Source organism: Coregonus lavaretus, assembly GCF_964263955.1.
Source record: "Coregonus lavaretus genome assembly, chromosome: 2".
NCBI lineage: Eukaryota > Metazoa > Chordata > Actinopteri > Salmoniformes > Salmonidae > Coregonus > Coregonus lavaretus.
Genome location: NC_139989.1, coordinates 3260745 through 3285744, shown reverse-complemented (window position 1 = coordinate 3285744; position 25000 = coordinate 3260745). Strand labels below are relative to the sequence as shown.

The window sequence follows — 25000 nt, the reverse complement described above, 5'->3', positions numbered from 1 at the left end:
ATTATTATTATTATTAAATTACCCCTTTTGCTGCCCGTGCTCCCTTTCCCAACCAATCATTTTCCTAACCCTCTTTTGCATCAGGATATGTCACGTCACATCTTTAAAAGCGCGAGCAGACTCCCGGTGTCCGGCAGAGCACAATAACCTCCGAGTACACACGGTGGAGCGCGGGGAGGTAAACACACACACATCCTTCACTGAGAGTTAACAGAACTTTACGCAGCCAGTCGGTGAGCGGTGCGCACGAGAGGACTGCCGTTTCTACCCAGTGGAATTCGGAGTTGCTTCACTTGATGAAGAGATGTTGTTTTTCAGCTAACAGTGAAAGGAAATTAACTTTTTTAGCGGTGTCCTTTTTCTCTCCAGCCCATGAGGCGAGTTGGATGTGAGTAAACACTACAATGTTTCACGCGGCTGTTTATGCTCATCTCGTGATGGGCTGACAGAGAGAGAGACCAAACCAAATTGATTATCTCTCCTCCAAACTCCACCGGCCACCCTTAGAGTAACTAACTGGGCCGGTATGATAGTGTCTAACGTCAGTCTGAGCTGCGGCGTGAGCTGCCCATGGGAAGTCAGTGACAGTAAGACGGTGGTCACGCAGGGAGGAGGTTCAGGTTCTCTGAGTCCTACTGGACATCTCGTAGTGGCAGTGTGTCTGGGGTTCATAGGTACATTCGGTTTCCTCAACAACCTCCTGGTGTTAACGTTATTCTGCCGGTACCGTACACTGCGTACGCCCATCAACATCTTGCTGTTGAGTGTGTGTGTTTCGGACCTGCTGGTCTGTGTGCTCGGGACACCGTTCAGCTTCGCCGCTGCCACACAGGGCCGGTGGCTGATCGGTAGGGCGGGATGCGTCTGGTATGGCTTCATCAACTCCTGTTTGGGTGAGTAGCATAGTGTGCGTGTGTCGTAACCTATCACATTTATCGACTAAACTTAGCCTTCCACAACCCCTAACCCTAACCTTAACCAATTGAAATAATGTCATTTTGCCGACCAACCCAGCTCAGCTGAAAGTATTCACTAAATGTATTTGGCCTGGCCAGGTCTAATGTTTTAATGTTCAGCAGAGCTGCATCAGCACTTTTGTCGGGATCTTGAATCAGATTTTCTTAATGAACTTCAACAGTAGCATAAAGTGATTAAGCATACAATTAACTTCGGGGTAGGAGTATAAATCTCCCTCTTACTCTCCGGACACTTGTGTGTGTGTTCCAGGTATCGTGTCTCTGATCTCCCTGGCAGTGCTGTCCTATGAGCGTTGCTGTACCATGCTGTGTCGGACGCAGGCGGACGGCACTGACTTCGGTACAGCGGTGGCCGGAGTATGTTTCTCCTGGGTCTATGCCCTGGCCTGGACACTACCCCCGCTGCTGGGCTGGAGCAGCTACGGCCCCGAGGGCCCAGGTGCGTGCGTGCGAGCATGCGTGTGTGTGTGTGTGCGTGAAGGGACAATAAGAAGTCTTCCATTTAATGAAAATCTGTGGCATATGGAACTACAGTATTTATTATCTAGTAACAGTATTCATAGTAAAAGTATGCATAGTAACAGTATTCATAGTAACAGTAATAGCATTCATAGTAACAGTCTTCATAGTAACAGTAACAGTATTCATAGTAACAGTATTAATAGTAACAGTATTCATAGTAAAAGTCTGCATAGTAACAGTATTCATAGTAACAATATTCATAGTCACAGTAAAAGTATTCATAGTAACAGTATTCATAGTAACAGTATTCATAGGAACAGTATTCATAATAACAGTAACAGTATTCATAGTAACAGTATTCATAGTAACATAAATAGTATTCATAGTAACAGAAACAGTATTCATAGTAGCAGTATTCATAGTAACAGTATTCATAGTAAGAGTAACAGTATTCATAGTAACAGTATTCATATTGACAGTGTGTATTGTTGTACTGTGTTCTAGGGACCACCTGTTCAGTGGACTGGAGGACCCAGACACCCAACAACATCTCCTACATCGTCTGTCTGTTCATCTTCTGTCTGTTACTGCCTTTCTCTGTCATACTGTACAGCTACGGCAAGCTGCTCAGCGCTATCAAACAGGTAACTAACCCCCGACCTCTGACCTCTTCTAACCCTTCACTCAGTTTACAGTTTAGAGAGTTGAGTTTAGAGCTTAGTGCCTGTGGTTGGTGTAATGGTTAGCACCTCCACCTGCGGAACATTTACTCTCCATGTCCGTGTCAATTTCTTGCCACACGACTATTTTGACACACACTTCTCTCCTCACTTTCCTGTCTCCTCTCTACTGTTCTACGTGTTTAATAAAAATATGTTCAAATACAAAAAGTGTTATTTCCCCACACATATTAAAATAGTTTAGAGCTTAGAGAGTTAAGTTTAGATGTGACAGTTTAGTTGAAAAAAACATCTAGCCACCTGAGCGGTTGGCTTGGATGCCCTCACCCACTGTGGACTTAATGATGATAGTTAAGGTTCTGACTCACTGCAGCCTGTCTGGCCAGAACAGTACAGATGCTTCTCAGTCCAGCTCTTTAATTATATTCCTCACCACCACATGTAGTAATCACACACACATAATCTTTTTTTACATTAGGAATGGAACTTGTGGTTCTGATATGGAGGACCAAAGCTGCCATAATTATAATGTAATTAATTAATAAATACATGCACACATAATTAGATAAATAAATTAATGGATGAATGATTGCACACATAAATAGATAAATAATTATTTAAAAAAGGAATCCCACTTTCTTTCATTTTATTCATTTATATTATTTATTTATTTCTGTATTTCTTCCTCCAGTATAATAATGAGGTGGTGTCAAGCAAATGTATGTGGGTCACACCATTGGTTGATCAATGCCATGGCGCGATGATCAATTACATTTGCCTGGGCTGCATTCAGTATGACAGAACGGGTTCAAAGTTTAAAGGCCATGTTTCACATTATCACCCCCCAAGCAATAGTGTGTAGCACATATAGCTATGTATCAATATGATGTTACTTTTTGAGGGGAAATTGGAGATAAAATATATTATATGCTGCTGTGCCTCACGTGCACCATAATAACACACAAAAAGAACAAATGGAACATTGTCCTTGCTATATGTAGAAACGGGTGAACAGTTTTGAAATACTGAGCCATTGACTGCCTGCCTGCACCAGGTGGCTGGGTTACGAGTGGGTTGCTTTTGACAATAAGGCACCAGACCACAGCCATATAGTTTTAAACCTAGAAGAAGACCAAGAGTTAAGAAGGAGTCGCAAGAAGGAGCCGACCGGGATGGGCGAGAGGAATGTCCAGTTGTCCAGAAAAGCATGGTAAGCTAACATTACCAAGTATGGCTCCAACTGATAAAGTCGAGTTGGCTAGCTAGCTGCATTTTACAGCCAGACTCAGTTTTACACTTAGCTAGCTCATAGCTACATAATAAACTAAACTGAAATTATCATAAACCATTATTATCTCGGTAGCTAAATATCTGTCAGATGTAAAGCAAGCAGGATTGCGTCATGTCAGAAGCAATGCATGTTTGCTAGCTCACGTTAACTAGATCACTTATTTACTGATGCTCTTTAATAGTTTGTTATTTGTATTTTTTTTACTTATCTATTTTTTACTTAACACTTTTTTTTTCTTAAAACTGCATTGTTGGTTAAGGGCTGTAAGTAAGCATTTCACTGTAAGGTCTACACCTGTTGTATTCGGCGCATGTGACCATTTTTTAAATTTGATTATTAAGCAATAGAGTGGATACTTAGCTAATTAATAAGCTAGCAGCTAGCTAACTACAGTCAAGTAAGGACGAGCAAGTTGTCAGGATGGAATAAGTCACCTATCTGAAGCTAGCCACAATACGAATTAGCCACTATAGTGGAATTTACTGTTCGCCTTAGCAATTGTTAATGTAGTGAGATGAGACGTGGTGCTCTAAAATATCAATAATATCTTAGTTAGCTATAAATTCACATGTATGCCATGTAATTTGTCATAGCCGTTATCACAAAATGGCATGCAGACATTTAACCAGATCTATTGTCATTTACAGACATGAATGTGAAATAGGCATACTGATACATTATCCTAAATACAGGTAACATTTTATTGTTCATCTCTGCAGGTTTGTCATCTGATTTCTTGGAGCCTTGTGGAGATGGATGCAACCACACTACAAGGCAGGACATTTCTCTGCATCCAGGTTGAGGCTTGCTACCAGCAGGAACATGGAGCACTCTGTAGTAATGATATTATTGTTTTCCTTTACATTATATGATACTAGGCAGGAGGCCCTGGGCCAGTGGGAGGTCAGGGGTGAGGGCTCTCTCTCTTTCTAGCACTCATTACCTCTATCCATCTCTCTCCAGGTGCTACAGAGACAGAATGGTTCAAGGTCCTCCAGAGCCTTCTGACCAACTACCTGCGATCTCTCCAGAGCAGTAAGCTACACTCAAAATAGTATACTTGATGCACCATGTAAACCTCCTTCACTGTGGCAGTCTGCCTGTATGATGGCATAGCATATTATCCAGAGCCACTGGTTGGATTGGATTTACTGTACTCACACTCTCCTCCCTGTAAAAGTCTCCCAGACTTCTATCAAAACTAACATGTCCATCACCCTATCCCCAGGTGAGTCTGCTGGGCTATGGAAATCTAGAGCAGTACATGAACAAACCTGCCACCCTGTTGTCAGCTATATGCAGACAGTTCCCTGAGGAAGGATGCCACAATCAAGGCTTTTAAAGGACACATTTTGGGGATGACCAAATGCAATACAGTTTTGTATAAACTATTTTTTATTTGATTGTTAGATTACAAAACAACAACTTTTTCGTAGCATGTTTGTCACACTAACTTTGACTAACTTCTGTGCTAACTTAAACGCAAAGACAACACTTATGATTCAAAAGGTCTAAAGTAAATGCAAGTCTCATGGCCAGGGTGAATACCTTTTTATTCAAGTATATCAGACATCACACAGGTGTGTCAACTAAAATATATATCCCAGACAAGATAGAAGAATGGGACAAGTAGACAAAGTGAATATAAGTCAGTGCTTACGTCCGTAGCTGTTGGTATGAATTTGAGTGGTTACATACACTACCGTTCAAATGTTTGGGGTCACTTAGAAATGTCCTTGTTTTCGAAAGAAAATCACATTTCCATTAAAATAACATCAAATTGATCAGAAATACAGTGTAGACATTGTTAATGTTGTAAATGGCTATTGTAGCTGGAAACGGCAGATTTTTTATGGAATATCTACATAGGCGTACAGAGGCCCTTTATCAGCAACCATCAGTCCTGTGATCCAATGGCACGTTGTGTTTGCTAATCCAAGTTTATCATTTTAAAAGGATAATTGATCATTAGAAAACCCTTTTGCAATTATGTTAGCACAGCTGAAAACTGTTGTGCTGATTAAAGAAGCAATAAAACTGGCCTTGAAAATAGTTGCGTATCTGGAGCATCAGCAATTGTGGGTTCGATTACAGAATCAAAATGGCTAGAAACAAATAACTTTCTTCTGAAACTCGTCAGTCTATTCTTGTTCTGAGAAATGAAGGCTATTCCATGCGAGAAATTGCCAAGAAACTGAAGATCTCATACAACGCTGTGTCCTGCTCCCTTCACAGAACAGCGCAAACTGGCTCTAACCAGAATAGAAAGAGGAGTGGGAGGCCCCGGTGCACAACTGAGCAAGAGGACAAATACATTAGAGTGTCTAGTTTGAGAAACAGACGCCTCACAGGTCCACAACTGGCAGCTTCATTAAATAGTACCAGCAAAACACCAGTCTCAACGTCAACAGTGAAGAGGCGACTCCGGGATGCTGACCTTCTAAGCAGAGTTGGAAAGAAAAATACATATCTCAGACTGGCCAATAAAAAGAAAATATTAAGATGGGCAAAAGAACACAGACTCTGGACAGAGGAAGATTGGAAAAAAGTGTTATGGACAGACGAATCGAAGTTTAAGGTGTTCGGATCACAAAGAAGAACATTTGTGAGACGCAGACCAAATGAAAAGATGCTGGAGGAGTGCTTGATGCCATCTGTCAAGCATAGAGGAGGCAATGTGATGGTCTGGGGGTGCTTTGGTGGTGGTAAAGTGGGAGATTTGTACAATGTAAAAGGGATCTTGAAGAAGGAAGGCTATCCCTCCATTTTGCAACACCATGCCATACCTTGTGGACGGCGCTTGAAGAAGCAGTCAGCTGGTATTCTGTCTATAATGGAGTGGCCAGCACAGTCACCGGATCTCAACCCTATTGAGCTGTTGTGGGAGCAGCTTGACCGTACGGTACATAAGAAGTGCCCATCAAGCCAATCCAACTTGTGGGAAGTGCTTCAGGAAGCATTGGTTGAAATCTCTTCAGATTACCTCAACAAATTGACAACTAGAATGCCAAAGGTCTACAAGGCTGTAATTGCTGCAAATGGAGGATTCTTTAACGAAAGCAAAGTTTGAAGGACACAATTATTATTTCAGTTAAAAATAATTATTTCTAACCTTGTCAATTACTACATTTCCTATGCATTTTGCTATATTTCCTATTCAAACTCATTTCATGTATGTTTTCATGGAAAACAAGGACATTTCCAAGTGACCCCAAACTTTTGAACGGGAGTGTACATGTTGACCGAATGGCTGCGAGACAGAGAGTGTACCACCGAAGGCCACAGTCTTCAGTCAGGCAGCTTGAAGATGTGTCACCAATAGGGAGATGACAATAAATGCATTATGTACCTTTCATCACCAAAGCCGTGTTAGCATTTACTGCACATGTTGCTGAACAATTCAACCCTTTTGTTAGTGTCATTGATATATGGAAATTCACATGCAATATTCAGTTCATAAGCATGGAATCCTGGTCCTGGAGTGCCGCAGGCACTTCATGTTTTTGATTTAACCGACCTGGAAGACCAGGTTTGTTGAATCTAGGCAATCACTCAACTGATCAATTAGTTATTTGTCAGGGCTGCGTTCAGTACATAAAAAAGTAATCGAATGTTCAATTGAACGGAAACGGTGCTGTACTGAACAACTAGTTAAAAAATGGGGAGGGGTTGTGGGTTCAAAATGCACCGCTGCCCGTTAAATACTTCACTCATTGCTTCAAGCCACACCCCGGCACGCACACCCACCGAAAGAAGCAAACTTATCTCAGTTTGTTCAAGAACGTACAATAATGTTTTGGGAAAACGTGGCGTACAATACAAACCGTTCCGCAACGTAGCAAACGTTCAAGCGAACTGAACGCACCCCTGGTGTTGTGCCTAGTTTAAACTAAATCCTGCAGGACTTCAGGAACAGGGTTGCCTACCCTGGACTGCTGTGCAAGGTATTGGCCAACAGCTTTCTTCCAGGACCCATATTCACAAAGTGTCTCAGAGTAGGGACAGTGATCTAGGATAACCTCCCCCTTGTCAATGTAATTGTACTCGTTGTAAAACGTATCCTAAAATCGGTAATACTCTGAGATTCTTTGTGAATATGGGCCCTGGCCTGTCACCATGCTGGCCTGTCAGCAATGCCACTCCACCTGAAATGAATCAACAAAAACATGAACAAGAATTAGCTTAGTCAATCAGTAACTTAGTTAACCAGCTAATGAAACAGGAATGTAAATGTGCACAAGACCCCTAACCAGCCAAATTATATGAAAACACAGCCTATTTGCAGTAAAATTAGGAGGGGCATTTTTCTTGCGAACTTTCAGTCACAAAAGCATAAACAGGCAGGGGAACACAGTAGTTTGACAAAAACTGTTCAAATAGTCAGTAACTAGCTACCAATATATAGCTAGTTATTTTCTAGAAACCTAGCTAGAGTCCATTTACTGTAGCTAGCTAGCGAAGATGAACTGTTGGTGGGGGTTAGCTAGCTAGCTAAGGTAAACTCTTGGTGGGGGTAAGCTAATGTTAGCTAGCTTTCACCCAGCAGTTTCAAGATAGCTGGCTAATTAAGGGAATTTTTTTATCAACTTTATCAATCAGATGAATAGCTAGCAAATATATTAGTTCACCTATGTGTCCCTTGTAGCAGCTAGCTGACCCAAGTTTTCAATGCATACCTCCACACCAGTGGCGGTCAGTGCTGTTTAAGATGAGGGAGGACAATTTTTTTTTCATAAGCATGGCCTTTTTTCTATTACAGCATATTGGATGACTGTCATTCATATTCCATTCACCCAGTTCAATGTAACAGTGATAGGTGTAGGCTACTACTACATGATCCTTGAATTGTCCCTGTACCCATCATGAGGTTGCTACAACCTAGCCTATGAAGGAACGTTTACAACGTAGGTGCACACATGTTGAGAGAAAATTGAGGTGACAGACAGTGACAACACTCTTGCCTGCGTCTAGCTGATATAGGGTGTAATCATTAGTCTAACAGTTGCAAATTAGAGTTTCTATTGGACAAATTCAGGTATGTTTTGTTCCGTTTGCTTCCGTTAAAGAAACATTTTTCAACAGAATCGATGGAATGAATACACCCCTGATCACACGTAAACATAGTTCACTTTCATAGCAGCCACGCTGTATTTCTTCTCACATCTATGCGCTCTGCTTCTCTCATCTTTTCCCTTCGCTTGTGTACTTCAATGTACAACACACCAGGCGAAAAAAAACTTTCCAAGCCAAACCATATCATAACCGCTACACACAGCCTACATCGTTGTCACCATATTAGCTAAAGTAACGTCATAGTCATAGCTAATAGAACTAGCGCGTTACTAAACCCGCTACAATCATGCAGTAACGTTACAATGAACAGTCAGTAAGCAGTTTAGCACTTACACCGGCAGGCCCTGGTGGCAATAAATTAGTAAAACCAAAAGCTTACCATGACTTGGAAGAGATCCAGTGGTGTGTTGGATAGTCATAGCCAGCTGGCTAACATAGCATCCCGGTGTTTGAGTATGCTAAACTAGCTAGCTGCATTTGTAAGTGAAACAGAAAGTGAAAATAAATGACAAAATCTCTCTCTTTCTATCTCTCTCTTGCTTCTCCTTCATTTTGGAAGAAATTAATTTGTTCAAAACTGTTGAACTATTGTCTTTCCCTCTCTGAGTCAACTACTAACCACATTTTATGCACTGCAGTGCTAGCTAGCTGTAGCTTATGCTTTCAGTCCTAGATTCATTCACTGATCATTTGATTGGGTGGACAACATGTCAGTTAATGCTGCAAGAGCTCTGATAGGTTGGAGGACGTCCTCCGGAGTTGTCATAATGACTGTGTAAATCTATGGAAGGGGGTGAGAACCATGAGCCTCCTAGGTTTTGTATTGAAGTCAATGTACCCTGAGGAGGACGGAAGCTAGCTGTCCTCCAGCAATACCATGGTGCTACCCTACAGAGTGCTGTTGAGGCTACTGTAGACCTTCATTACAACATAGTGTGTTTTAATCAATTATTTGGTCAAATGTGATTATATTTAGTATAGTTTTATCTAAAAAGGATAACTTTTTTAATGTTTTACAATTTTTATGAAATTCACTGAGAAGGATGGTCCTCCCCTTCCTCCTCTGAGGAGCCTCCATTGCTCCACACAGAAAAGTAGATAATCTGGAGATGCATGGTTTTCAGCAGCAGCCAGCACTGTATGTGAAGCTAACCACAATAAAGATTAGCCACAATAGTGGAATTTGCGGTTTGCCTTCAAAATAAAAGCTCCGCATTGAAACGGACACAAATAGTGGATTCATGCCATATTTGCACTAGATAATGCTAACCAAGTTTGGAATGTTATATAAATTCAACAAAATACAATAAGTTAATTTGAGAAAAAATGACAAATCAGTAGAATGTATTAGACTTCATAATTGCACTGGGGGCATACCTATATTTCACTGTAGAGCCTTATCTATGGATTGTGGATCAATTAAATGAGTATCAGCCTATTCAGTGACACCCACAGAACACAACTGTGAAGAGTTTACACACATATTAGCGTCGTAGCTCTTATTGCAGGACTTTGTGGGAAATCACCTCACAATTCAGCGCATATTTAACATTCATATTGCAATGTACAGCCTTACATATGGATTGTGGATCAACAAAATGGGGTATCAGCCTATTCAGTGACACCCACAGAACACAATTGTGAAGAGTGTACACAAATATTACCGTAGCTCATATTGCAGGACTTTGACTGTGGGAAATCACCTCCCCAGTCAGTCTATTGTGCATATTGGACATTCATACTGCAATGGACAGCCTTACCTATTGTAAAAAATGGCTAGCTGGAGCTGTCTGAGCGGTCGGCTGGGAATGCCCTCACTCGCTAGTGCTTAATGTGATATAATTGGTTCTGACTCGCTACAAGCTGTCCAGGAAGAACACTACAGATGCTTCTTAGTCCAGGACTTTTATTATCTTCCACGACACACTATAGTATTCACACTCACACATACATCTTCAGTTTACATAGGATGGACTTGTGGTTCTGAAAGGTAAGAACAAATATAAAATGTTTTAACAATATGAATATCTACACAGGAAAGAATGGCATAGCATCTATATAGGGATATTCACATAACAGCATACACATTTACAGTAGTATGTGCAGTGCTTAATTTGTGCCGGATCCTGCCGGAACAGGATCCGGCACTTCTCCTTTTTGGACAGTTTTGTTCCAGGACCTATTGGGCCGGATCCAGTACCTCTCATGGCATGAAAAATAATTTGCACTTTTTGCAATCTAAAAATTATAATAAAAGCGATCAAAGTTAATTCGAGTTGCCTCTTCGATAGTTATAGTAACTACACCATGATATTGTACGAAATTATTCGGATTGGGCCGGCCCGAGCTTATTATGGTTTGCTCAACATTGTAACCTATGTTTGAGACCATCGCGTCTCTCTCACAGAACTGGAACGAGATTCACTTTCAATGATCTCTCTCCCTCTCTCTGCTCTGATAGACATGAATGAGCCTGCAACTCTCATCTCTCCAGCGTTGCACGTCATTCATTTCCTTACAGAATCATTGTCACGATCGTTTATGGAAGATACGGACCAAGGCGCAGCGTGATAAGCGTACATTTTATTAAGTACTTAACACACGACAAAACAACAAACAAACAAAACATGAAGTCCTAGGTTACACAAAACAAACCTTAACGGAACAAGATCCCACACCGACTAGTGCCAAACAGGCTGCCTAAGTATGGTCCCCAATCAGAGACAACGAGAAACAGCTGCCTCTGATTGGGAACCACCCTGGCCAACATAGATCTACACGATCTAGAAAACACAACATAGAAAATAAGACATAGAAACTCCACACCCTGGCTCAACATTTAAGAGTCCCCAGAGCCAGGGCGTGACAGTACCCCCCCCCAAAGGCGCGGACTGCGACCGCGCCACACAAACACAACAGGGTAGGGGCCGGGTGGGCATTCCGCCTCGGAGGTGGATCCGGCTCCGGGCGTGACCACCACTTTCTCTCCACCTCCCCGTTGCGCCCCTGGTCTGGTCTGGCACCGCTGACTGGAGCTGGACCCGACGACGGTGGATCGATCTGTACAGGCTCCGGACTGGAGCCGCTGGCCGGAGCTGGACTGGGCACCGGTGGAGCGGATTGCTCTGGCTCCGGAGTGGAGCAGCTGACCGGTGCCGGACCAGGCACCGGTGGAACAGGCACGGGCCGTGCCGGACTGGACACACGCACCACTGGCTTGGTGCGGGGAGCAGGAACGGGCCGGACCGGGCTGACGACGCGCACCACTGGCTTGGTGCGGGGAGCAGGAACGGGCCGGACCGGGCTGACGACGCGCACCACTGGCTTGGTGCGGGGAGAAGGAACAGGCCGGACCGGGCTGGCGACGCGCACCACTGGCTTGGTGCGAGGGGCAGGAACAGGCCGGACCGGGCTGGCGACGCGCACCACTGGCTTGGTGCGAGGGGCAGGAACAGGCCAGACCGGGCTGGCGACGCGCACCACTGGCTTGGTGCGAGGGTCAGGAACAGGCCGGACCGGGCTGGCGACGCGCACCACTGGCTTGGTGCGAGGGGCAGGAACAGGCCGGACCGGACTGTGGAGGCGGACTGGAGGTCTGGAGCGGAGAGCTGACACAACCCGTCCTGGCTGAATGCCTACTTCCACACAATACGTGTGAGGCATCAGCACAGGACGTACGGGGCTGTGCACTCGTACTGGCGCTACAGCACGTGGCACTGGCGCAGGATATACGGGACCGAGGAGGCGTACTGGAGACCACGAGCGTTGAGCCAGCACACCCCGTCCTGGCTGAATGCCCATCTTTGCACGACACGTGCGTGGTGCTAGCACAGGACGTACAGGACTGTGCCGGAACACTCGCGGCACAGTACGTGGCTCCGCATAACACGGAGCCTGCCCAGTCACACGCTTCCTAGCCTGAGTACGGGGAGTTGGCTCTGCTCTAACCCTAGGCTCCGCCAACCACCCTTTTAGCCCCCCCCAAAAAAAATATTGGGGCTGTCTCTCGGGCTTCCTCCTCGGCCGGTACCCTCTGCGTTGCCGCTGCTCCTCTCTATAGCGCGCCTCCACAGTCTCCTCCCAAGGACGGCGATCCATTCCGGCCTGAATCTCCTCCCAAGTCCAGGATCCCTTCCCGTCCAGGATCTCCTCCCAGGTCCAGGCTGTCTGTTCCTGGACACGCTGCTTGGTCCTCTTTTGGTGGGATCTTCTGTCACGATCGTTTAATGACTCGTGGAACCAAGGCACAGCGTGATAAGCGTACATTTTATTAAGTACTTAACACACGTCAAAACAACAAACAAACGAAACGTGAAGTCCTAGGTTACACAAAACAAACCTTAATGGAACAAGATCCCACACCGACTAGTGCCAAACAGGCTGCCTAAGTATGGTCCCCAATCAGAGACAACGAGATACAGCTGCCTCTGATTGGGAACCACCCTGGCCAACATAGATCTACACGATCTAGAAAACACAACATAGAAAATAAGACATAGAAACTCCACACCCTGGCTCAACATTTAAGAGTCCCCAGAGCCAGGGCGTGACAATCATAGCAGCGCAAAGTGTTCTGGAGGAGCTGCAGCACCCCTGATAAATTGAAAGTTATAGAGTTACTGCTGTCTGTTCAGAAATAAATGAAATAATTCAGAATAGCCTACTACACCATTAGAAAGCATATAATTTAGCCACAGAGGATCAAGCTGTGGAGTGTAGCCCAATAACAAGGTATAGCCTACAGTCGGGAAAGCGCGGCAAATCTGTCAGTGAACAAACAGCAGGCAGACAAAACAGGCCTATCGCAATACTTCAAATACAAGCAAATGGCTCCTGCTGAAAAGAGAAGATTCTAATCTGTCTGCTGTAGGCTATCAAAATATTTGATCAACTTCCAAATAGGCCTATTGTTTTACAAAGTAACACAAGAGAGGGGCTTTTGGCACGCATGCATCGGCCATCACCAGCGAGTGAGCTGCGCATCATTAGGTGAGTCAGTGAAACTGGAAAGCATTTTTAGGACTATAATTTCCTCCTCATATTGTAGCCTACAATGTGTCTCCACACACCTAGGCCTAGGCTATTGATGGATTCAATACAAGGTTGTTTTTATTGACCTCTGATTCTCAGTTTGTCAGTGTCAAAGTAGCCTGTCATTTCGATCATTTGTGCGGTATTATGGTGCTTTCATGACAACTGGGAACTCTGGAAAAAAACGAGGTGGAATTTTTTTTTTACCAAGTTGCCAGTTGTCCTTAACGCACTCAAGTCGGAAGTCGGATATTTCCAGGTTCCGAGTTCCCATGTTTTGAACGCGGCATTAAAAATTATTATGCCAAAATCTCCAGAAAACGCAATGGTAAGTGCGCACACAAGCTATCTCTAAATAATAACATCTACTGCAAACCACTCATGCATTCAATGCAATACTGGCACTTATAAACGACATGCACATGGAGTATCTGAAATATACATAAACTGCAGCAGTAATATACAGCTAAAGATGTAACAAGGTAATTAGGCCTAAGGTAATTGCATGCAGTCAATCACTATAATGTAGCATTAACCCTTCTGATAATAAACCCCACAACTCACTTCTTGAATGCACACACAATCTTACTAAAAGAAACACACTGATAACTTGGTTGGCAGCCAAATTTGCATCTTCTTCTTCTTCTTTGAGATTGGGCTGGCAGATCACATCCAACTTTTAAGGTAGCTAGGCCTACACCGCCACCTACTGTACTGGAGTGTGAGGCCAGCCACAGCCTACCTACATTAAATTATCTTCATTAGCCCTGTTCCTCTAAGAAAGTGAAATAGAGCCCTAGACACCACTTCCCTCCCCCCACTACACCACCCAAACCCCAACCCCATCCAGCCTCTCTAACCCTTTTCACACAATCTCTCCCTACCTACGTCATACAGTTCACAAAATATCAACACATGCTCCACCGTTTCCTCCACTAAAACCCTCATCACACAGACAACTTGCGTCTTCATCTGCCGACAACGATAGCCACTCTTGTGTCGCGTTCAAAACAACTGGGAACTCGGAACTGGGAACTCGAAAACCAAGTTGGAATTCCATTTTTTTTCAGAGTTCCCAGTTGTTTTGAAACACTGAAGTCGGAAGTCTGAGATTTCCGAGTTCGCAGTTGTTTTGAACAAGTCATCTGACCTGGAGTGGGAGGGGTCAGAGTCCAAATGTGCATTCGGGCATTCTGATTGGTGGAAACCAGGAAGCTGTGATAAGACAGCTGAGAAGAGGACTGTGGGGAAAGTCACGTGCACAGGCCTTTTTGACACATATGGATCTTGTGTCCATGAAATTAGGTATCAGCCTATTCAGTGACACCCACAGAACACAACTGTGAAGAGTTGACACAAATATTAGTGTCGTAGCTCTTATTGCAGGACTTTGACTGTGGGAAATCACCTCACTATTCAGCCTATTGACTGTTGAGCTAATGTGGTTCATTTAACAGTGGTGTCAAAGTCCTGCAATAAGAGCTACGACGCTTATATTTGTGTAAACTCTTCACAATTGTGTTCTGTGGGTGTCACTGAATAGGCTGATACCTCATTTCATGGACCCAAGATCCATAGGTAAAGCTGTACATTGCAATATGAATGTTGAATATGCACAATAGGTTGAATAGTGAGGTGATTCCCAACAGTCAAAGTCCTGCAATAAGAGCTACGATGCTAATATTTGTGCAAACACTTCACAGTTATGAACATTTCATGGACCCAAGATCCTTAGGCAAGGCTGTACAATGCATACAGTATGCCCACGATACAATTCCGAAGTCTAATATAGCCACAGTGCGATTTCAACTGATTTAGATTTTTTGGCCAAATTAACTAATTATTGTATTTTGTTGAATTTATATAACAACAATCCAAACTTGTTAAGCATCCAGTTCAAGTATGGCATGATTCCACAATTTGTTTCCGTTTGTGGCAGTTTCAATGCAGGACTTTTATTTTGAAGGCGAACTGCAAATTCTACTATTGTGGCTAATTGTTATTGTGGCTTGCTTCACATACACTACATGTCCAAAAGTATGTGGACAGCTGCTTGTCGAACATCTCATTCCAAAATCATGGACATTAATATGGAGTTGGTCCCCTCTTTGCTGCTACAACAGTCTTCACTCTTCTGGGAAGGCGTTCCACTAGATGTTGGAAAATTACTGCGGGGACTAGCTTCCATTCAGCCACAAGAGCATAAGTGAGGTCGAGCACTGATGATGGGCGAGTAGGCCTGGCTCGCAGCCGGCGTTCCATTTCATCCCAAAGGTGTTCGATGGGGTTGAGGTCAGAGCTCTGTGCAGGACAGTCAAGTTCTTCCACACCGATCATCGACAAACCATTTCTGTATGGACCTCGATTTGTGCACAAGGGCATTGTCATGCTGAAACAGTAAAGGGCCTTCCCCAAACTGTTGTCACAAAGTTGGAAGCACAGAATCGTCTAGAATATAATTGTATGCTGTAGCGTTAAGATTTCCCTTCACTGGAACTAAGGGGCCTAGCCCGAACCATGAAAAACAGTCCCAGACCATTATTCCTCCTCCACCAAGCATTACAGTTGCCACTATGCATTGGGGCAAGTAGCGTTCTCCTGGCATCTGCCAAACCCATATTCGTTCGTTGGACTGCCAGATGGTGAAGCGTGATTCATCACTCCAGAGAACGCGTTTCCACTGCTCAAGAGTCCAATGGCGGCGAGCTTTACACCACTCCATCCAACTCTCGGCATTGCGCATGGTGATCTTAGGCTTGTGTGCTGTTGCTCGGCCATGGAAACCCATTTCATGAAGCGCCCGATGAACAGTACTTGTGCTGACGTTGCTTCCAGAGGCAGTTTGGAACTCGGTAGTGAGTGTTGCAACCGAGGACAGACTATTTTTTACACGCTACGTGCTTCAGCACTTGGCAGTCCCGTTCTGTGAGCTTGTGTGGCCTACCACTTCGTGACTGAGCTGTTGTTGCTCCTAGACATTTCCACTTCACAATAACAGCACTTACAGTTGACCAGGGCAGCTCAAGCAGGGCAGAAATGTGACGAACTGACTTGTTGGAATGGTGGCATCCTATGACAGTGCCACGTTGAAAGTCACTGAGCTCTTCAGCACGGACCATTCTACTGCCAATGTTTGTATATAGAGATTGCATGGCTGTGTGCTCTATTTTATTCACCTGTCAGCAGCAGGTGTAGCTGAAATAGCCAAATCCACTAATTTGAAGGGGTATCCACATACTTTAGTGTAGGTGGTGCAGAAGCAGGCAAAAGCAGTCGAGCAACGAGCCGTGACATTGATCAACCAATGGTGTGTTAGACACCACCCACAGACATTTGATTGACACCCCCTCATTATCATATTGGAGGAAGAAATACAGAAATATATAAATGAATCAAATCAATAAAAGTGTAATTATCTATTTATATGATCATTTATCCATTTAGTTTTAATTATGGCATGTTTGGTCCTCCATATTCTGAAAGGTAAGAACAAATATACAGAGTTGAAAACTAAACCATAGGAATATCTACACAGGAATGAAGATCCTGACATTACACCTGAAAAGGAATATTCACATAGGAGAGAGAACTAATTACTTAGACAGGCAAGATTTATGGCCCTATCTCTCCAGCCTGGTGGAGATCTTATCTGGTGCCACAGTCATAAATTATACTGCGCCTGCGTGAGCCCTCCGAGACTTCTAGCAGGTTCTAGAACTTGAACTATGAAAGTCCAGCATATTCATACGCTAGCAGGGTTCCCCAACTGGCGGTGAATTTGGCACGTGGGTGATTGTATTTGGCCCCCCAAGTTTTCTGAACAAATATAACGTTTTTTATTTTTATAAATTTTATTGTTGGACATAAAATACTTTAGAAACCAGCAAATCAGCCCCAAGTGATTTTAATTTTGGAAATCTGTTCCAAAGTATTCCCACGCATTAATAGAGAGATATGTGATTGTATACAAACGTAAGCAAGGTTTGAAATGATTATGTTTTAGTCAAATATTACATCTGTTTGGGCTTCTTGCGGTCAATTTGCAATCTACAAATTATTTGTAGTTCCGGCCCCCTGACCATCTGCTTAAAAAATTATTGGCCCGCGGCTGAATCTAGTTGATGATCCCTGCCCTAATGGTTATACAATATCCATCTATAAATAATACCATCTTCTGTATAAATACTTGTGCAATCAATGCGATACCGGCACTCAATATAAACAACATGCACATGGAGTATCTGAAATATAGATAAGCTGTAGGATAACAGCAGTGCTATATAATACAGGTACAGATGTAACAGAGTAACTAAAGATCATTAATCATTACGTAGCATAAACCCTCCTGACAATAAACCCCAAAACTCACTTTCTTGGAGTCACGCACAATCTTCCTTAAGTAAACACAGTCAACTTGGTCGCCAGCCAAAACTAAAACATTCTGATCTGGAGTAGGAGGGGGCAGAGTCCAGATGTACATTTGGGCACGCTGATTGGCTGAAAGGAATAGCCTTTTTTTACATTAGTTTAAAGTTACAATAAGTATTCATTAGAGGAGAGTACAGGATGAAGTAATTAGAGGATTGCTGGGGACTGAGGTTGTTAGGGAGACTTCTGAGGATCATTAATGCACACAAACACACAGCGTGTCTCTGTCCAGTCATTAGCAGAGTTAAAACCTCCAACAGACCCTCTGTGTGTGTGTGTGTGTGTGTGTGTGTGTGTGTGTGTGTGTGTGTGTGTGTGTGTGTGTGTGTGTGTGTGTGTGTGTGTGTGTGTGTGTGTGTGTGTGTGTGTGTGTGTGTGTGTGTGTGTAAGCAAGAGATTATCGCCCAACAGGAGGCGTAACCCTACACCCCAAGAGACACAATAAACATACACACACACACACACGTCCCTTTGTTAAAGTACAATGGGAACCGATCTTGATGCCAATTTTCCTCAACAATCTCTCAAACACACACACACACACAGATGCAGAGTCTTGATTAAACTTGGCTGAGTAAACAAAAGTAACCTGAGTCCCAGACACCCAATATCAGAGAAAGACAGAAAACCAATTGGAGGGAAGAGAGAGAGGAAAACAGAGGGAGGGAGAAAGATTGTTAGCACTACAAGTAAGGTGCTAGGGGTCAAGGTGCTAGGGGTCAAGCAGACAGGTCTGGAGGTCATTTATGATAAAGGTGCCTTCGTAAAAGCCCAAAAGGTACTGTTGGACCCAAGACATCAGAGACGGCGGAAGTAGTCGGCGCGGTGGCTTCTCTGAACTAAAAATAAATATTTGGACACTGACTGTAGGCCTATAACTTTCACATTTAGCCGAATATAATATTATTTCTTGCACTAAAATGATACACCAAGTAGAAATGGAAGAGAAAACTTTACTGATGTCAACTAGATTAGCCTTATTATTGATGCATTCATTCTATCAATTAATTACATTGTTATGGTGAGACCGGCTTTTTTTGTTTTCTAGGGCAACAAGTAATGACAGAAGAGAAACTGCATGTAGGCCTGTCTAATTATAGACAAGTTGACTAACAAATAGGCTACCTAATGTAGGACATTATATGCAGAAAATATCTAAAATAGGGGTGAAAGTTGCCTGAGTAGGCAGAGATGACTGGCCGGACCGTGACCCGCGCTGACAGTAGTGGACGCATTAATCAATTCAAGCTACACATGTGACCTAATGACAATCACCAAATGTCATTTCACTTTTGGTGTTTTAATAGAGATCTCTTTCCATTCATCAAATGATGGTGCTTGTGTGGCTTCCCTATCACCATGGCTACCTTTATTGAGAAACACTCTTTTCACGCCACTTCGATACGGAAGTTACTTTTCCGTAACAGGTTAGGAGAATTTACGCAGCACGTTAGGAGACTGAGTTTAAGGTTAAGAAAAGGGTTAGGGTTAGCGAAAATGCTCTCCTAACCTGCGAAGTGGTGTGAAAAGAGTGTGTCCCTATCTTATTTGCACAGGGTCCTTTGTTAGCAAGGTCCGTCGTCCCCATAGTGACGCATGGCGTTGTTTTGATGCGTGGCTATGTGCGTGGATACGCTACGTAGCTACGCTGGCATGAATGAGTAAGCTTTATGTTGTGACTTAAAAACAAAATAAATGTGCGGGATATCTTGTACACAAGCTGGAAGATGGCTACCGTTAGCTAGCTAAGCTAGATAACTGATTAGTTAGCTAACTGTTATGTTTGTTCCTTGATCAATGACAAACTGGGGCGTAGGTTTATCAACTTTTAATAACTAGATACTGTACTTCAGATACAACGGTGGGAAGCCATGCAGGCGACTACCGACTGACTGATCTACAAATCACCTTGCATCATAAATAACTACTCGTTATTTGTAGGTCAGTTAGTCATTCACAATTTACCCACAATGCATCATGGATTTGATAGTATGGCCATACTATCAACAACCACTGCGTGGGTGGTGCATTGCATTATGGGTAGCATAGTCTTTATATTATTAACACATAACAACACACTAACTAGCTTGTTTTTCTAGCTAGCCACACACTTTTCAACTGGTTGACTTGCTATCTAAAATGAGAATGTGTTAACAAGCTAGTTAAAGTCTATACAATATAAAACGTGTGTGTGTGTCATCCCTCCAGGTGAGCAATGTGAGCACGGCGGTGACCCGTCGTCGTGAGCAACGTGTGTTGGTGATGGTGGTAACCATGGTAGCGTGTTACCTGTTGTGTTGGCTGCCGTACGGTATAGCGGCCCTGCTATCGACCTTTAGCCCCAGCGACCTTTTGACCCCTGAGGTTACCATCGTCCCCTCGCTGCTGGCCAAGACATCTACAGTCATCAACCCTGTTATATACATCTACATGAACAGCCAGGTACACACACTTACACACACACACACACACACACACACACACCCTGAACTCCTGTGTGGCGTTGTCAGTCTTCAGTTCCTCCCAGCCGTATCCATGGTGACAGTTAGTTGAGATGAGCTGAAGACTTAAAAGGCTGCACGGACTGCCACAGAGAGCGTGTGTGTTCTCTGTAAAACAAGATGTGCCTGTGTTTTGAAAGTATCCCTGCCACCAAAGACAAACGTGCCCTATCGCACGTACCGATTCACAACGCGGTAGAGCCGCAGATTGTTCATCAGCAGATAGTACATCCCAGCAAACACACAACCACCACATAACGTTGTCTCAGCGTTAAGGTCTGATTTGTCCTGGGTAAATGTAGTAGACTACAAGTATACGTGTTGAACTGGAAAGTATACTAAGTACACTATGTTTATTCAGGTGTTATACACCCTGCTTGTATGTTGTGCGTGTCAGTGTATGTACTGTGTATGTGTGTTTGTGCGGCCGTGCGTGCGTGCGTGTGTGTGTGTGTGTGTGTGTGTGTGGGATGATACAATAAAATCCTCCCAAGTCCCTTGATACCTAACATTAGCATAATATAATAATTTGCACCGATCCAAACACATGCTGTGCTGTGATCTGACTCTTTTATTTGACCCTCAGATCACTTCTCAATGCAGTAATCAATGTGTGCATGCGTGACTACGTGTGTGCATTTGTGTGTTCATGTGATGTTGGTGTGCGGGAGTGTGTGTGTGTTTCCCACTCCCCCTCTCTCCCTCTCTTTCCATCTCTCTCTCCCTCTCTTTCCATCTCTCTCTCTCTCTCTCTCTCTCTCTCTCCTCTCTCTCTCTCTCTCTCTCTCTCTCTCTCTCTCTCTCTCTCTCTCTCTCTCTCTCTCTCTCTCTCTCTCTCTCTCTCTCTCTCTCTCTCTCTCTCTCTCTCTCTCTCTCTCTCTCAGTATAGTGTTGCACAATGAAATCTCCAATGAAAAATAATATAGACAGAGAGAGAGTGTGTATTGCGTCATCCCCAGGGCAGTGATGATATGAGCAGGTATATGGCAGGCCTTGACTTATGGGACCAGCTCATATTACATTTGACTGATGGCCCTTTGAGATCTAGAACAATCTGGCCAGACAACAACACACACAGAGGTCTTATGACAGGTTGATAAAGGCTGAATAATTGCAGATAAGGGTGTGAAGAATGTCTAGTGGCTGAAACACACCTGACTGCATTGACAGGGAGGGATGTGTGTGTGTGTGTGTGTGTGTGTGTGTGTGTGTGTGTGTGTGTAGTTCTACAGGTGTTTCAAGGCTCTGCTGAGATGTTCTATTCCTGACCGAAGCTCCAGTTTGAAGGCATCGTCACCGGCGACCAAAACACTCGGGACCATTCGCAATGGAAACGGACACGACGTGCCGGTTGTTTTGGCGTCAGTAGGCCCGTCCACTCCCCCTGACTCTGCCAACAGTTCCTTAGCGGTCCAAATCATGCCCCCTGTCCAAACCACTCCCCCTGTCCAAACAACGCCTACTGCCACTCCCAAACCAAGACTGACCCTGGTAGCTCACTACAACGGATAGAGAGAGAAAGGCTTTGTGTTCCCAAGACACAATGTATGTTAGGAGTAAGAAGGGGCTACGTCATGATAAGATAGAGGTATTTCTCTCCCTGGAGTAGTGATTTGAAGCTGTGCAGTTAGTGGTTTTGTTCTTATCAATGTGAATGATCAGAAGTCTGATTGATTTTTTAGAGGTCAGGATAAAGTTCCCAGGTGTCTTACTATAATCACTTTAATTGATCACAGTCTCACACACACACACACACACACAACGCACAACCACACACAAACACACACACACATTGGCACATACAGTTGAAATCGGAAGTTTACATACAACTTAGCCAAATACATTTAAACTCAGTTTTTCACAATTCCTGACATTTAATCCTAGTAAAAATTCCCTGTCTTAGGTCAGTTAGGATCACCACTTTATTTGAAGAATGTGACATTTCTGAATAATAGTAGAGAGAATTATTTATTTCAGCTTTTATTTCTTTCATCACATTCCCAGTGGGTCAGAAGTTTACATACACTCAATTAGTATTTGGTAGCATTGCCTTTAAATTGTTTAACTTGGGTCAAACATTTCGGGTAGCCTTCCACAAGCTTCCCACAATAAGTTGGGTTAATTTTGGCCCATTCCTCCTGACAGAGCTGGTGTAACTGAGTCAGGTTTGTAGGCCTCCTTGCTCGCACACGCTTTTTCAGTTCTGCCCACACATTTTCTATAGGCTTGAGGTCAGGGCTTTGTGATGGCCACTCCAATACCTTCACTTTGTTGTCCTTAAGCCATTTTGCCACAACTTTGGAAGTATTCTTGGGGTCATTATCCATTTGGAAGACCCATTTGCGACCAAGCTTTAACTTCCTGACTGATGTCTTGAGATGTTGCTTCAATATATCCACATCATTTTCCACATAATTTTTTTACGTTAATCTCTAGGAGACAGAACACGTCTCCTTCCTGAGCGGTATGATGGCTGCGTGGTCCCATGGTGCTTATACCTGCGTACTATTGTTTGTACAGATGAACGTGGTACCTTCAGGCGTTTGGAAATTGCTCCCAAGGATGAACCAGACTTGTGGAGGTCTACCATTTTTTTTTCTGAGGTCTTGGCTGATTTCTTTTGATTTTCCCATGATGTCAAGCAAAGAGGCACTGAGTTTGAAGGTAGGCCTTGAAATACATCCACAGGTATACCTCCAATTGACTCAAATGATGTCAATTAGCCTATCAGAAGCTTCTAAAGCCATGACATCATTTTCTGTTTAAAGGCACTTGTCAACTTAGTGTATGTAAACTTCTGACCCACTGGAATTGTGACACAGTGAATTATAAGTGAAATAATCTGTCTGTAAACAATTGTTGGAAAAATGACTTGTGTCATGCACAAAGTAGATGTCCTAACCGACTTGCCAAAACTATAGTTTGTTAACAAGAAATTTGTGGAGTGGTTGAAAAACTAGTTTTAATGACTCCATCCTAAGTGTATGTAAACTTCCGACTTCAACTGTACATACACAGTAACCAGTGGAATCATTTTAATTAATTTGTAAATTAATTGTTGATTTGATGCATTATTGTGAAAAAAATGTATTTAGAGCACAAAATGATTTTTCTGAAGACTCATGTCAGGAGCATTGTTGCAGGGTAAGCTTATCCTAGATCTGTTGCGATGAGTAACTTCAACCTGAAGTAGTCTCTCTAGACAGACGGGTTGCCTCCCACAATGTACCAATGTGTCACACCCTGGCTCTGGGACTCTATTTGTTGAGCCAGGGTGTGTTCATTCTATGTGTTCTGTTTCTATGTTGGGTGTTCTAGGTTGTTTATTTCTATGTTGGCCTGAGTGACTCCCAATCAGAGGCAACGAGTGTCAGCTGTTGGCTGGTTGTCTCTGATTGGGAGCCATATTTAAACTGTCTGTTTTCCCTTTGTGTTTGTGGGTTTTTGTTCCGTGTTCGGTCATTGTTACCGTGGACTTCACGAGTCGTTTCTTGTTTTGTATTGTGTACACTTTAACTAATTAAAGTATGTTCGTTCATCACGCTGCGCATTGGTCTCTCCCTGACGATCGTGACACAATGTTCCAGCTTAACACGCCTGTTCGTATACAACATCAGTTTGGCAAAGAGGAAAGGGCCATCCGGCTTTCTTGTTGCCCAAGCATAAACATCCCCTAGACACAAAATAGCTAGCAAGATGGTGTTCAGAGAGGTTATTTTTAATGAGGGCATTTCGAAAACGGCTAGTTTGCATCAACTACCTTCACTAAAACCACTGCAAAGGTTTTGCCTGCAAACTTTGGTTTCGAATCGGGACGTTCTGGGAGAGTTGTCTGTCTAAAGAGGTTACCAAGAGAATCCGTCATTAATCCCAGTGCTGTTGCTGCCCTATGTCTGGGATCTCAGAGACTAAACCTGAAGTGAAGGATTAGCATGTTAGCATTAGGTTTGAGAGTAAGCATGCTAGCAACAAGACAAGTATTAGCCTATTCGTATTGGGTTTGAATGGTAGCAATGGGACAAGCATTAGCCTGTTCGTATAGGGTTTGAATGGAGAATTAACATGGTAACAATGAGACAAGCTTTAGTCTGTTTGTTTTAGATTTGAATGGAGACATAGCATGCTAGCAATGACACAAATAACAATTTGCTTTGGGTTTGAATGAATAATTAGCATGCTAGCGGGTCAGAGATAGGGAATCAGCACACCAGCACCTGAGAGGATTTAATTTATAAACACATTAGCTATGTCACAACAACAAATTACACCAAGCTACAAAAATAGGGCAAGCTTGTTCTTTTATTCGCTATTAGCTACATTAATTAATAGTGTATTTTAGCAATGCAGGAACATTTCAGAGAGACACAGTGTTCTTTGGCAGAGAACATATTATTTGATTAGGTTTTTGATTATGTTTTGTTGCCTAAAGAGCAGGATATTCTGTGCATTTTGTTGATATAAGGATTATTGATGGGTTCTCTGACCCTGTTTCCATGCTTCGTACAGAAGCACTGATTGAAAATATAGGGATTTGATACACAAGGGGATTTGATAGTG

General features: G+C 43.3%; 1 protein-coding gene and 1 pseudogene across 2 annotated transcripts in view; both read left to right on the top strand.

Annotated features, from left to right (window-relative positions):
• Positions 1-526: 526 nt before the first annotated feature.
• Positions 527-21955, top strand: LOC311099816 (pinopsin-like; the record flags this gene model as incomplete). Its single annotated transcript, XM_084140563.1, has 5 exons — positions 527-893; positions 1228-1416; positions 1944-2083; positions 20151-20384; positions 21668-21955. The coding sequence occupies 5 exons, from the start codon at positions 527-529 to the stop codon at positions 21953-21955; spliced, it is 1218 nt and encodes a 405-aa protein (XP_083996689.1).
• Positions 21956-23546: 1591 nt separating this feature from the next.
• LOC311099805 (adiponectin-like) overlaps positions 23547-25000 on the top strand; it is an 8435-nt pseudogene continuing 6981 nt past the window's right edge. The window contains exon 1 of the transcript in view: positions 23547-23587. The product of the transcript in view is annotated as an adiponectin-like (transcript). The remainder of the gene's footprint in view (positions 23588-25000) is intronic.